The sequence below is a fragment of the Sesamum indicum genome, linkage group LG2, assembly GCF_026168435.1.
Source record: "Sesamum indicum cultivar Baizhima isolate 11 linkage group LG2, ASM2616843v1, whole genome shotgun sequence".
Classification (NCBI taxonomy): domain Eukaryota; kingdom Viridiplantae; phylum Streptophyta; class Magnoliopsida; order Lamiales; family Pedaliaceae; genus Sesamum; species Sesamum indicum.
Window position 1 is genome coordinate 4765169 of NC_142658.1, and position 14080 is coordinate 4779248.

The 14080-nt window shown below is 38.3% G+C and overlaps 2 protein-coding genes across 4 annotated transcripts; one reads left to right on the forward strand and one right to left on the reverse strand.

The window, feature by feature from the left end:
* The first annotated feature begins 807 nt into the window (after positions 1 to 807).
* Positions 808 to 9919, forward strand: LOC105179882 (transcriptional corepressor SEUSS). Of its 3 annotated transcripts, none has more exons than XM_088876302.1 (11): positions 808 to 1232; positions 1742 to 3154; positions 3247 to 3366; positions 3807 to 3855; positions 4158 to 4528; positions 4715 to 4812; positions 5608 to 5701; positions 6789 to 6858; positions 7853 to 8927; positions 9055 to 9221; positions 9351 to 9919. In XM_088876302.1, the coding sequence occupies exons 2-9, from the start codon at positions 2120 to 2122 to the stop codon at positions 8809 to 8811; spliced, it is 2796 nt and encodes a 931-aa protein (XP_088732428.1). In that variant the 5' UTR covers positions 808 to 1232; positions 1742 to 2119; the 3' UTR covers positions 8812 to 8927; positions 9055 to 9221; positions 9351 to 9919. The 3 variants fall into 3 exon arrangements, with proteins under 3 accessions (XP_088732428.1, XP_020547481.1, XP_088732429.1); XM_020691822.2 differs by having other exon boundaries at positions 809 to 1232; positions 4158 to 4372; positions 4460 to 4528; positions 9055 to 9919; XM_088876303.1 differs by having other exon boundaries at positions 812 to 941; positions 1159 to 1232; positions 9055 to 9919.
* A 415-nt stretch (positions 9920 to 10334) lies between these two features.
* On the reverse strand, positions 10335 to 14018 carry LOC105179904 (sequence-specific DNA binding transcription factor). The gene is made up of 5 exons (XM_011103567.3): positions 13803 to 14018; positions 13297 to 13426; positions 12026 to 12226; positions 11560 to 11727; positions 10335 to 11070 (listed from the first exon to the last, which is right to left on the reverse strand). The coding sequence occupies exons 1-5, from the start codon at positions 13934 to 13936 to the stop codon at positions 10630 to 10632; spliced, it is 1074 nt and encodes a 357-aa protein (XP_011101869.1). The 5' UTR covers positions 13937 to 14018; the 3' UTR covers positions 10335 to 10629.
* Between the last annotated feature and the right edge of the window lie 62 nt (positions 14019 to 14080).

The window sequence follows — 14080 nt, forward strand, 5'->3', positions numbered from 1 at the left end:
TAATTGGGATATATTGATTATATTTAGAGGAACTTGATCATAAATTCTACTTTATTGCACTTGAAATATAGAATTATCAACTGAAAAATATGTATTGTGCAGCCTCCCAATTCATAAAACATATATATTTAACTATGTGCAAGTTCTATGCATATGTGCATTCTTTTATGTTTTGTGCACAAGTGGTGCATAAATAATCAAAGTATATATACGCACAGAAATTATGTGCACATATTTTATAGATAAATTGAATATTATTGATGTATATAACATGCAACATTTTACTTATAATGTAAGTATTTGCTATATTAAAAATATAATACAAATATTTATTACTAGAATACAATACCTACTTAATCTAATATGTAATTGATCTATTATTATTTATACTAATATATAAAAAAGAAAATCAATTGAAATACAATATTTAATTTTTTTTGAAATACTATGATTCTTATATTTACGTTTATTTATATAATATTTTAAAATATAAAATTTGTTTATTATATACATGCAAAAATTACGTGCCACGAGAGCAAATATTTAGAAGAAAAAGACCGTTTTTGCAAGTCACAAACCAAACCCTAAAAGAGGGTGCTGTATGGAGCATGTAAGCTGGGGACTCATGTCATGTGTGTTGAATCTTGATAAACACATTCCATCATGAGACACATACATGGACATTGTTGCTCATGACCCATGTACATGTACATATACAATGACGCACATACATACATCCATCCATCCATCCATCCATCCATCCATAAATAAATATCCACTTCCACATCCATCATCATTAATAGAAGAGAAGAAGAAGATTTGACTTAGACTAGAGAGAGAGAGAGTTAAAAGTTGATGAAAGAATGAAATGGGTGAGAGAGAGAGAGAAATTCAATCCGATCCAATGCAAGTTTGACGTCCGCCATAAAAACCCACACCCAGTACACACACTTTCCCTTTCTCTCTCTTCTCTGTTCATCTTTCTCCCTCTAAAAAGCTTTGCTCAATACAACTGCGTCTTTGATTTTGACAAGACTTTTATTGCAGCTACTATCCATATGTACACTTGAGTATCTGTCTATACTTTTGTTTTCTTGATTCGGGGTATCTCTGAGGGGAATTAATTTGATTTGTTTGATTAATTGATGCTTGAAAAAGAGACGAGTACAAAGAGTGCCGTGTTTTAACTTCAATTTCGTGGATTTAACACCGGTGCTGCTAATCTTGCTTTGGTACGTTTGTGCTCTTCATTTCAGTGTTCGTTTTCTAAATTTGAATTTTGTTGTTTTCCTCAACTTCAAATGTTTTAAGGAAGTTATGTGGGCATGTGATGATTTAGAGTTTTGCTTTGTATTTTTATCTGAAGTGTAGATAGTTTCGCTTTATTTCAGCTTTAGATCGAATGCCTTTGTTTTTCTTGCAAGATTTAGGGTTCGATCGAGTTAGCTTTTCTTGTCCTATATTTACTCTAATATTACTAAATTCTTGGATTTCTTGGAAAGGAAAGCAATAATTCTTGTAGCTTACCGTTAGCCATTACCTTTCTTATAAATAAATTTGCTATTTTGAACCTAAAAGAATATCAACTTTTCTACTCTCAATCTGGTTCCTAAAGATCTATGTTTTACTTGTAGTTTCCTTGTTTCTTGTTTTGCTCGCCATTATAACCAGACTCATGCTTTTTACTTGCTGTTTTGGGATGAAGACGAGAAATCTGACTTAAATTGACTGTTTAATGCAGGTATTGATAGCGCAGGGTGTGAACGATTGTCACTTGAATTTGAATAGAAGAGCGGCAAAAGTTAGGATGTTCAGGGATAAAGTTAGCTTCTTTGATTTCATAGAATCTTTTTCTCAACTTGAATTATGCGAAATACACAAGCATGTCCTCATGCTTGAGGCTTATCCCTTTGCCTTAAGTTCATTGCAGACCTTCCAAAGATTCTAACATTGGTTGACTGTGTGTGTATTTTGATAGTGAGTTCTATAATTTTTTCTGAGTGTGTAGTCCATTCGCAGTTTAATGAGGTGAAGGTTTTAGATTAATGTTTCTTGGAAGTGTAATCTGTAGTGTGTATTAAGAGTCTTGTAATTTGGACTGTGTTGATTTCAGCAAATTATGATGCCTCAAGGGCCTCCCACACCGCTTGGTGGAGGCCAGCCCATTCCACCTTCTTTGTTAAGATCAAATTCTGGGCTGTTGGGTGGTCAAGGGGCTGGAATGCCTTCACAGAATGCATTTTCATCTTTGGTTTCGCCGCGCAATCAGTTTAATAACATGAACATGCTCGGAAATGTTCCCAATGTCTCATCTTTGCTCCATCAGTCATTTGGAAATGGGGGTCCAGGTTCAGGGCTCCCTGGTCCTGGGAGCTCCCAGAGGGGGCTTATTGATGGTGGGGCAGAGTGTGACCCACTCTCTAATGTTGGAACTGGGATGGGATTTAATCATCCTTCTTCATCTTTAATGTCTTCATCTATTGCAGCCAACCCAAATTCATCTGGTCAAGTTCAAGGGCAACAGCAACTTGCAAACACGTCTGGCAGCCAGATGTTGATGGACCAACAACAATCTCAGCAACTTGATCCTCAGAATGTTCAACACAATCAGCAGCAGTTTTCTGTACCCAGCAATCCCCAACAACAGCCACAACCCCAGCAACCGCAGCAACAGTTTCAAGCAATGCGAGCTGGATTAGGAGGTGTTCGACCTGTTAAGCTGGAGCCACAAGTGACTAATGAGCAAGCACCTCAGCAACTGCAAGCTATGCGAAATCTTGGTTCTGTGAAATTGGAACCACAGCAATTACAGAGTGTTAGAAGCTTGGGCCCCGTCAAAATGGAACTTCAGCATTCTGACCCTTCTCTGTTCTTACAACAGCAGCAGCAACAGCAGCAGCAGCTCCTCCTGTCCAGGCAGTCCTCTCAGGCTGCTGCAGCTGCACAAATTTTGCATCAACAGAGGCTTATGCAAATCCAACATCAGCAACAACAGCAACTCTTGAAATCTATGCCTCAACAAAGATCCCAACTGCAACCACAGTTTCAACCACAGAACTTGCCTATTAGATCTCCTGTAAAACCAGTTTATGAGCCTGGAATGGGTGCCCGTAGGCTGACACATTACATGTACCAGCAACAACATAGACCTGAAGTAAGACACTGTTATTGAATCAGTTGTTACTTTGGTAAACAGAGGACTTTCATTGGTTGCTAATGGAAGCACACTCATCACTTGTTTTGTAGGATAACAATATTGAGTTCTGGAGGAAATTTGTTGCGGAATATTTTGCACCTAATGCCAAGAAAAAATGGTGCGTCTCAATGTATGGAAGTGGCCGGCAGACTACTGGAGTTTTCCCTCAGGTCAGTTGGATTACAGACTCAATAATTGATGGGCAACCCTGACTATTATCCTATGTTTCAACTTTAACAAAATATTTCAATGATTTAAAAGGTGCAGCTCATCTCTGTAACGAAATACTCCCTCTCTCTTCATTGTGTATTTGGCTACATCACAAAGTCGAGATCTCTTATCTTTTGAGTAATTAATTGATCTCGTGATAATTTTGAAATTGTAAAACATTCAAATATAATTAGTTATGTTGTTTATGGTTATCTGAATACTTTAAAGATAATCAACTTATATGTTTTTAGTATTGTTTTCACAAATATACTCTCCATGTTAATTGAATTTTGTCAGAGGTAGTGTGAAGAATGATGTTATATCCCATGCAGTTTTGAGATTCATTGTTCACCTATTAATGTTGTCACTAAGGGAAGCAATGTGACCATCTGCTTTTCAGGATGTTTGGCACTGTGAAATCTGCAACCGCAAGCCTGGTCGTGGATTTGGTGCGTTCCTTCTATGTTTTGCTATCCTTGTCTTTTCTTGCTGTCTATATGTTGATTTGTTTGCCTGGTGTGTTGTTCACTTCTTTGTTTCTTTTTATGGTTATCATGGTTTTGCATCCCCTTGCTCTGATGCTCTGATCTGGTGTTCTTTTCAGAACACCTGCTTCAGAATGTCAAATCCACCCCCACCTCCGATACTCCTGCAAAACTAACCGCTATATGTGGAAAAGGGAAAAGATTACTAAATTGGTAGATAAACAAGACTATGCATGCATGTAACAGTATTCTGTATGATCTGTCAGAGGCCACTGTTGAGGTTCTGCCCAGGCTCTTCAAAATAAAATATGAAAGTGGTACTTTAGAAGAACTACTCTATGTTGACATGCCTCGGGAGTACCAGAATTCGTCTGGGCAAATTGTTCTGGACTATGCAAAAGCCATACAGGAGAGTGTATTTGAGCAACTTCGTGTTGTTCGTGATGGTCAGCTACGCATTGTGTTCTCTCCTGACCTTAAGGTTACACTTAGACTTACTTTTACTCTTATTGTTGTCTTAAAACTGCTATTTGCTTTCGCTGTCTCCCTCACTGAACTAACTTTTCAGATATGCTCTTGGGAGTTTTGTGCGCGACGTCATGAAGAACTTATTCCCAGGAGGTTGCTGATACCCCAGGTTAGCTATTTTGGTAATCAACTTGAACAAGCATTCCTGTTATATGTGCAAAGTTTTTTTGGAAATAGCTTGGTTGAGGCAGGTGGTCCACATCTACAAGTCTTTTCATGGTCTAAGCAGAGACAGTGTCTCCTAATATTAATGTGCACCGGTAACATATCTCACTTATTTGCTTGCAAATTGCAGGTTAGCCAACTTGGCGCTGCTGCCCAAAAGTGCCAGTCTGCTACACAGAACTCGTCAACCAATGTCTCTGCTTCTGAGCTACAAAATAACTGCAATTTGTAAGTTAGAGTTATTTGCCTTCAATATGAATCTTGATATGCCTTTATGCAGTCCCTGTGGTTTGCCCGTTTGGTCAATGCATTCTTCTTTTTGTCAGGTGGAAAATGATGTTTATTTTTTTTCTAGTCTGTCATTTGGTGGTTTTTGTTGCATGAATGTGATAATTTTATGGTCAAAGCACTAGGTTTCAACTCTTAAAATTGTTAAAAGGAGGGGAAGGCTCCCGTAGCTTCGGGGGGAGGACAATCCATTTCCACCAGAGGCACTGTGGCTTGATTGTTAAGATCTGGTTTGTAGTTTGACTGTCATCCTGATCTGCTTGTGGGAATTGATTCAAAAGAAAAAAGTGATTTTCTGTCTCTATCACTGAAATTCCTAAGTTCATTTACATGGCTTCTATAACATCGTCTCCTTTTTATTACAATGATGATGAAATGGCGGAGAATAACTGAATTTTGTGAACATGTATGGAGTTGTTGCACTCTATTGATGGTCGCAATTTTTGGTCTGCAATTCACCAGGATGGAAATAGAACATGGTTACACAGTCGATGCATGTAGTAAGCTGTGGAAACGAGTCCCCTTTTGTGCACTGTGTGTTTGAGCTACATAAATGCCTTTATGTGTCTCTTGGGGATCCTGAGAAAAGAAGTATCTAGTTTGCGATGGAAATGTATGACTAGTGAAATAAACTCTCTGTCTGAGTGAAAGTTGCGGTAAAGTCTTTCTTATTCTGAACTAGATTTTGTAGTAGGGAATAGAGATTTACTTGTTTTATTCCCTTTCCTTTTCCAGGTTTGTGGCTTCAGCTCGTCAACTGGCCAAGGCATTGGAAGTTCCTTTGGTAAATGATTTGGGATATACAAAGAGATATGTCAGATGCCTGCAGGTAATATGCATTTTACATCCTCCTAGTACATTCCTGCTTCAGGAATTGAAAACCATGGTTTAGTTCTCCTACCAGCAGTCTTGACCCACTATGATTGAATTGAAAGGGCATGGTTCATGAGCTTTTCTTCCACTCATTCACTTTAATTCTTTGTACGTTGCCCCTTTTACTGTGTTTCAAGAGGTTGTTAGCTCTTGCTAGGACCCTCTTTAGTTAGTGAGTGCCAATTTAAATTTGGTGTTATCTAGGCTTCACTTGATTGGTGAGGGCAACACTTGTTATCATAGTTTGCTCATGTTTTCATTAGTCATTGTGATTGCCAGTTGTAGTATCTTTTGTCATCAACTTGTAGTTGTGCATCAATTTGCATCAGGAAGGATAATAGCTTGTTCATGCTTGAATTTTTCATTTATACTTACGAGTCATTATTTTTTAACTCAGTAATCCCAAAGAAAAAGTGTGCTGCCCATGATAGAAGATGAAATATTGAATAAAAAAAAAATAATTTAAGGGTTGCAATATGATACCCACCAAAAGTGTATGTAAACTGTTCACAGAAGTTGTTCTTGCAGTATATATTTGTACCTATTTGTTGAAGTGTGGAACCTGAACCCTATACGAACTTAGACAGCAGCACGCTGCAGTTGGCAATTTCCTCTCAAATTCGTCCGGATACCTAGATAAGTTTAGATGCTGGCTAACTGGATTCAATTAAAAAGGAAACTGCCAATTGAATGAGAGTTCCTACATAAGCAAACTTATTAGGGCTGTCGAATAAATGAGAGTTAGAGTAGCATTTTCTGGTGTATTTGCATGAATTAGTTGCTGAAGGTAAAATCAACTTGCATGCCTTTTCAGTTGAAGAACTGGAATTTGTTAACCTGGAGAGTGACTGGACATGAAACGGTGGTTTATTTTTCCTTTCCAATATTTTGTACTTAATGCATATTTTCTTGAAACTTCTACGCTAGGTTCACATGTATAAGAAGTGTTCAACGAATCAACAGTATGAAAGATGTCTTTTTACTATTTGTCCCTGCTAGTGGATGATCATTTGCTTATACTTCTTTTCCTGATAAAATTGCAGATATCAGAAGTTGTGAATAGCATGAAAGATCTTATTGATTATAGCCGTGAAACTGGAGTAGGTCCTATGGGTAAGCTTGATCATTTGCTCTCAGTGTCTTTGTTTATTCAACATGGCCAGCTAGGAAGTAAGCCATAGGGCTTAAACTGGACAAGTGGCACGGGAGATTTAATGATTTCGCCGTGGTTCAGTAAATTGCATAAATTAAGATTTATGGACAGTAATAAGTTTGTGGTGTATTTATTTTGTCTCCGTATTAAGAAACTATCAATTAGTAAACCATGCGTAGTAAGCTGAGTGTGTTTTCATTCATTTGTAGCTACGGTGAAGCAGCTTAAAAAAGATGTGTGAGGTGTTCTTCGGAACTGCCATTTTTTATTTAATTTAAATACCATTTCGGTAACATCACTACTGCAGTTAATTACATAGCCTGACCATGGGTATTTCATGTCTTTAATCTATGTATATCCTTTGTCATACTGGCGATCACTATCTGTGAAGATAATGAGGTTTTGAAGTAATTGCAAGTGCTAAGGACTTTGGTAGTACTATGATCAAGTTTGTTGACTGCTGGAGGTAGTTAGTAAGAGCGTGGCATTTTTCTTATGCTTAGGAAGATAACCTCCCAAGTTTTAGTTAATTCTTATATCAAGGCTTTGCAGGTCTCTGCAATAAGCCTATGCTCCCCTTTGGTTCACTAGAATGATCTTCCATGACAAGCCTTACTGAAAGGCAAGTTGAAACATAATTTGGAAGCAAATATATAAAACATGCAACAAGCCTGATGCGAATATTTGCAAGTTAACTTAACTCTGTGATTGCTGTTTTGACTAGCTGGTGCATATATTAAGAATTCAAGATTGGTTATTTTATCCATCTTCCCACAATTACGGACTTGCATTTGTTTCTATCATATTATTAGTATTTCTTCAGTTCATCTTTCCACAAGTAATGAATTTCTACTGTCCAGCCAGAGGTCAACTCTCCAAGCTTTTCCATATACGCTACTGCATGTATAAGTTTGTTTTATGTATGACCATGTCTTGTTAATTTTTATTTTTCAGAGAGCTTAACGAAGTTTCCTCGAAAAACAAATACTTCACCTGGGTTTCAAGATCAAGCTCAACAACCTGAAGGTCAGCAGCAGCAGCAAAAACAACAAACAATGGGTCAAAACTCGAACATTGATAATTCTGTCCAGGCCACAGCTACGCAACGTACCTCTATTAATGGCATCCCAAGTCTTAATAACACTATGAACTCAGTGCCTGCTACTTCATCAACTGGTACCATTGCTGGGCTGCTTCATCAAAATTCAATTAACTCTCGACAGCAGAATCCAATTTCTGGTTCGAACAGCAGCTATGGAGGTAATGGTGTTCAGATGCCATCTCCAGGTTCTTCAAGCACCATGCCACAAACTCAACCAGCTCCTTCCCCCTTCCAGTCCCCAACACCAGCCTCGTCAAATAATCCACAACCAACTTCACATAGTAGTTTATCTGGTGCTCAGGTGAACTCAGTGAATTCACCTAATATTTCCATGCAGCAACCTTCTCTATCTGGTGATGCTGATGCAAACGATTCACAAAGTTCAGTCCAAAAAATTATACAGGATATGATGATGTCTTCACAGCTTGGTGGGGGTGGTATGATGGGAATGGGGACAATGGGCAGTGACATGAAGAATGTTAACGGAATGTTGTCAGCAAGCAGTAATGCTGGCACAAATGGCAGCAATACTCTCGTAGGAAATGGACTTACTAATGGCAACCCTGGTATTGGTGGTTCAGGATTTGGGAGCATAGGGAATGGGCTTGGGCAAACTGCCACAGTAAATGGGATTCGATCAGCGCTTGGAAATAACTCGCTGTCTATGAATGGGAGAGCAGGCATAACAATGGCCCGAGAACAGAGCATGAATCAGCAGCAGCAGCAGGATTTGGGTAATCAACTGCTTAGTGGTCTTGGGGCAGTCAATGGTTTTAATAACCTTCAATTCGATTGGAAGGCATCACCTTGATCCGTGCTATCATATTCTGTTGTTGGGTTTTAAGTAATAGCTGTTTGTGCAGCATAGGAAATCACGACTTTCCATTGGTCGGGGTGATGGAAGTGCACTAAGAGAAAAGGGAAATGGTGTGTGCGCCTCACCTCCTGGTTTTGCTAATTTCTGATAAAGGAAAATATGAAGCATAATACAGATGTTTTATTATTATGTTCCTAAAAAATTCTTCTAACCAAATTTTGCGGTGGTTTGTAACAGCTGGCTATCTATACCGACTGTCTTAGGGGAACAGCAGCAACGACCTGGCTGACTGGATTCTCCTTGTATCAGTCTTCTGCTTGTGCCCTGCTTTGAAGGTGTCTGTAAACTACTTTTTCTGCTGAGGCCTTCTGGTTCCCTCCAAGGCTCCTACTTTTTCGTAATATGTGAGTGTACATAGTCTGGATTGCGTTAAGCCAATCTTATTGTAGAAGTTTGAAGAGTTGCTAGAATTGGTTTTCACTCTGTGATTACTGTATTCATCTTTGATAGTCATATGTAAGTGCTTCCTATAGGTCGCTTGAGTGGTAGGGTCTTCATAGCTGGCCACCCCACCCTCAACGTGACAGACGAAAAGAAACAGGCCAACTAACCCCATGAAGTCTGCATGGGTGTGGGGGCCGAGACAAGCGGCAAAAGATGATTCTCTCAATTGAAAAAGAAAATACACCTGCTGGGAAGCCTGACATCCACATAATACAATGGGTTGTGTCATCAAGGGAGAGGGGAGGAAACTCAAGTCCCCCCCTTTTGTGTTACAACGCAGCGACTCAAAACATAGCCAATATTATTTGTGGGAGTTGGTCCAAGGAAACAAAACGCAAGCTGGGGTGCCTGTCGTGGAACTTAGCATACTGATGGTGTCCTTCAACGCACAAGGGAGATGGAGAACTCCTATTCCAAAAGGCATCATGAACTTCCCATCTTACCGTGTTGGATCGATTTGGTGTTTAGAAACCCATGTCAAGCCAATTATGTTTCTGAACATTGATAAAACATTTAAAATTGCAAACGGGATATGCTGCGGCGGCTGCTTCCGTTTTTTTATTTCGTTTACATTTCAAATTCAAGAGCGTCTTATTCATGCAGGGAATTCCGAAAGTTACTTTGCTCAAAGAAGTAATGACAAATATTTGATATGAAAAAACCTTGTACGGATACTGCAGCAGGTGAAGCATAAATCTATATCTATAAATCATCATACATATAATACAAAATGCGATTTGAAACCTTACTGCACCAGTTTTGTGCCGATAGTTCTCTTAACATTGTCCATGTGTACAAGAAATGCGCAAGGACATTAACTAGAATCATGCACCAAAACTATCGCCCATTTCTTTTGGCAATGACCTCCATACTCTTAAGTCTGCAAGAAATGGAAATTTTGCAATAACTTTTCATCTTGAATAATTTATTCTTATTTACTGTATATTTTAAAATGTAATTATTTATACGTACACAGTATAACTAACCACAACTGGTAGTATGCACCAAATGCGAACTGCTCAATTTCAGATGTATTTTCCTTAGCTAATTTATCATCAAGGAACCAAGATTTACTCAAAAATGCACACCTTTATACTAGCTATCCGTGAGACAAGCGCAGATCTATGAACCATTCTCGTGTACTACATCAGAACCTTCATAGAAACACCAAGAGATGTAACCTGACTTCTCAAGTTGTAACATAACAGTACATAAGAATAAAATGTTAGCATCCATCATCATATCCTCTGGTGCCAACTGCTGCGAACATGCTGAAAACAGAAATAGGAAGGCGCCCCAAGAATGAAATCAAAAGGAATAATCCTTCAAATCAGCTCTCGAGTCACCAAGTTCCAAGTCAGCCATGCATTCTTCAGCAGTAAGAGGAGGAAGTTGCCTGGTCTTTCGTCTTAGGTTGTGCTTATGCCATTCACTCTTAAAATGCTCCCTATACGCTTTCGCATCACCAATAAATGCATTGCAAGTACTGCACTTTTGCTGTTTTCCTTCATCCTGAGAACTCCCATCTTTGGCAGAAATGGCCTGCTTCTGCAATTTCTCACTCAGTTCAGAAACAGGGCCGACGGAATCTTTCTGCGTGCTCAATGGCTCATCTTCCAGATCATCATAATTATCCACATGGGTATCACTATCTAGGTGCACATTTACTGCAAGAATGTCCAATCTTCCTTGCAGATTCCTGACCAGACCATCACAGTCACGAAAAAAATTTGGCTCCAATTCACAGATCTGCCAACAGTAAGGATTTGATTTCGTTAAAGAGGACTGTGGCAGAATAGAGTAAAGAGACAATGTCAACCTACTGTATGACCAGAAAAGAGAAAATATTGTAGAACGGAATGGTGCCAGTGAAGATGGAAGGAAATCGACGAGCATAGAATTAAGAGGTGGATCCCTTCCTTTGCTAAAATGAATAATAATTCACATTTGTATCTTTCCTATGTAGATCTGTTACATACCTCACAAGTTAGACATAGGTTAGAGATAAATGGTAGCAATAACAGCATGATTATATCGATAGCAGTCAGCTATAGTTTCAGCAGGTGAGGGTGCTGCTGCTTGGGGTGGTGAATGAACAAAATATACAAGTTGAGGAAATTATTATCGAGTAGGTGATGGAAGTGGCATAAGGTATACCCACAACATGATTATATAGCAAGTTTTTCATGAGGCCATCACAACAAAAAGTGTTATTTTTTTTAAGACACGAGGTCTTACTATGGATCGCTGACTTCCCGATTCATCTCTTGAAATAATGGTAGAATTCCAACCATTGATCTTTTCCAAGAGAGGTGAAATGTTCTCTTCAGGTATAGTTAATCGCAGTCTCATGGGGGACCTTTTGATGGGAAAGTGCTTTTGAAGCTCGCGAATTACTTCTAGTGCCTGTAATTTATTTGAAAATTGTATTAGCAATATAATCTGCAACAACAGTACCAGAGACATTCTTAAAACAAATGAGATAAAGATATAACTGAGCTGAACATGGACAACTAGCGAGTTACCCTGTTTGAATATGTAAGTAAAACAAAGCTTTGATTGGCAAGAGTAATCTAGATTAAAAGTAAACAATGATAAATAATAAATTGATAACAAGGGCAAGAAGTTAAGTAAAATTTGGACTATGAGCAGAAAGGTGATATGTTAAAGATAAGACAAAATAAAACTGCAGTCTGCAAGGCACCTGTTTCTTTGAGCTGCTATGTGGATCAACAGCAAAATGTATGTCATGCATTAGTCGTTCAATCATACTTATGGTATAAGGTCGTTGAGTTTCAGGATTAATAGTCTTCTGCATAACTATTGTGGCAATATCCCTAAATTGACTGGATAGTTGAGACTCTCTCTCCTTCCCTGCAACTTGTAGCTCTCCTTTCTCCAAAATCTGAAACGGGAAAGCATACCACTCATTCAACAGATGCATGCACTAGTCTTTTCATGTTTTGATAAGCCAACATTTCATGCGAATGTTAAGTGATGCTATATGAAATCAATAAGACAGCAGTAATAATCTAAACCTGAAGTCCCTTCACAACCACACCCCACCATCTCCAGAGCCTTATACCAAAACCACAGCAGAAATACATACCAAGAGGCTAATAAATGCAACAAATTCTGTTGAACCACATCAAATATGTACCATCTTCGTCATATTTGAAAGACTGCACCCAGTCTAAGACTCACAACCACAATGGCCAGACCATTACCCCAGTATTCATGATTCAGACTTGGTTGCAATTTTTTCCTCTGTAATAAAGGACTTTAGATCATCTATGAAGATCAACCTTCACAATTTATTTTCCCATAGGATTAGTGACTTTAGATCATCTATGAAGATCAACCTTCACAATTTATTTTCCCATGGATTAGTGACTTTAGATCATCTATGAAGATCAACCTTCACAATTCATTTTCCCATAGGATTAGTGTCTTCTGATTTCCACATTTTTCTATCACAGATTCTACCTTTTCTAAGATATCTATTAGTGTGCCTGAGTTTACTCCAATACACACTTCATGCTAAATCTATATCATGTGTCACAACTTGCAGTAAAGAAATTGACAGGTTACCTCATCAAGATGATCCGTCTAGTGTCAGTACTCCATGAATCTAGTTACATTATTCAGACTGAGTTTTACATTGAATATAATTATATATTTTTCCATATTCTTTCCTAATTTTTTGTTATTATGATTCATATGACAAAATGTGCACAACAACCAACAGCATATGATACACCAAATGAAAAAGTGTGCTCCAGGATGCCAAACAACATTTTGCCAATTTTTAAAGACAATTGACAACCAGCCATATGCTGCAGCACTATTGCCATCTCTAAATCAATTTAATATGGCAAATATTCCTACAGTAGAGCACAAAATGTGACACATAAAAACATTGTAGGGTTGTCGAAACCATCAATCAAAATGTAATCCAAACGTGAAACCACAAACCTCCAAACATATTTTAGTTTGATCATCTGTCCCAAATGCCGCCAGTAAATCTTTTGACTTAGCAAGAACACCTTTTGAAACATTGGAATAAACTGTATGAGACTGCAAGACTTCATCCAAATCTTTCTCTCTGCGTTAAGAGATCACCAATGTCATTTCTTCTCTCAAAACCTTAAGAAACTTATAAGAACAAAAATAATTCAAAAACTTCATCTCATAATTGCAACTTTAATAACTCCCCCCAATATCAGTCATCATCTTCGAGTTTTCGTCCTCCTATCAATTTTTCTTTTTTTAGTTATGACAAAGCAGATGCCAGCCGTAAAATCAAAACTTTTCCAGTACAAACAATTAACTTACCTTTTAACAGTACAATATATTACATCTCTAGTCTTATTTACATTAAATAAACAATTAGAGCAGGATTTTACTTCAAATTCGAAGGCCTAAAATTCATGATCACCACCCAGCCCGATAAAAATACAAAGAAATGAACAAATACGTACACGCGAGAGCGCCAAGAGAGGACTTTGTTCTTGTAGCAAGCAATTTCGAAGCGGTTGCCGTGTTTCTTGAGGCGGACCACTGCGACGTTCGTAAGCCTCTTCTGCCCTATCGGCTGCACCAGTGTCTTCGACATTTCTCTGCCTCTATGCGGTGGCTGTTGGAGGTGCCGGCGATGCGTGCGGTGGTTCTATTCTAGAATCAACCAAAGGGTTGATCAAGGAAATGATAAATACCGGAAGTGCCTATGCTAAAATCGGGCTGAAAGTCTGATATCATT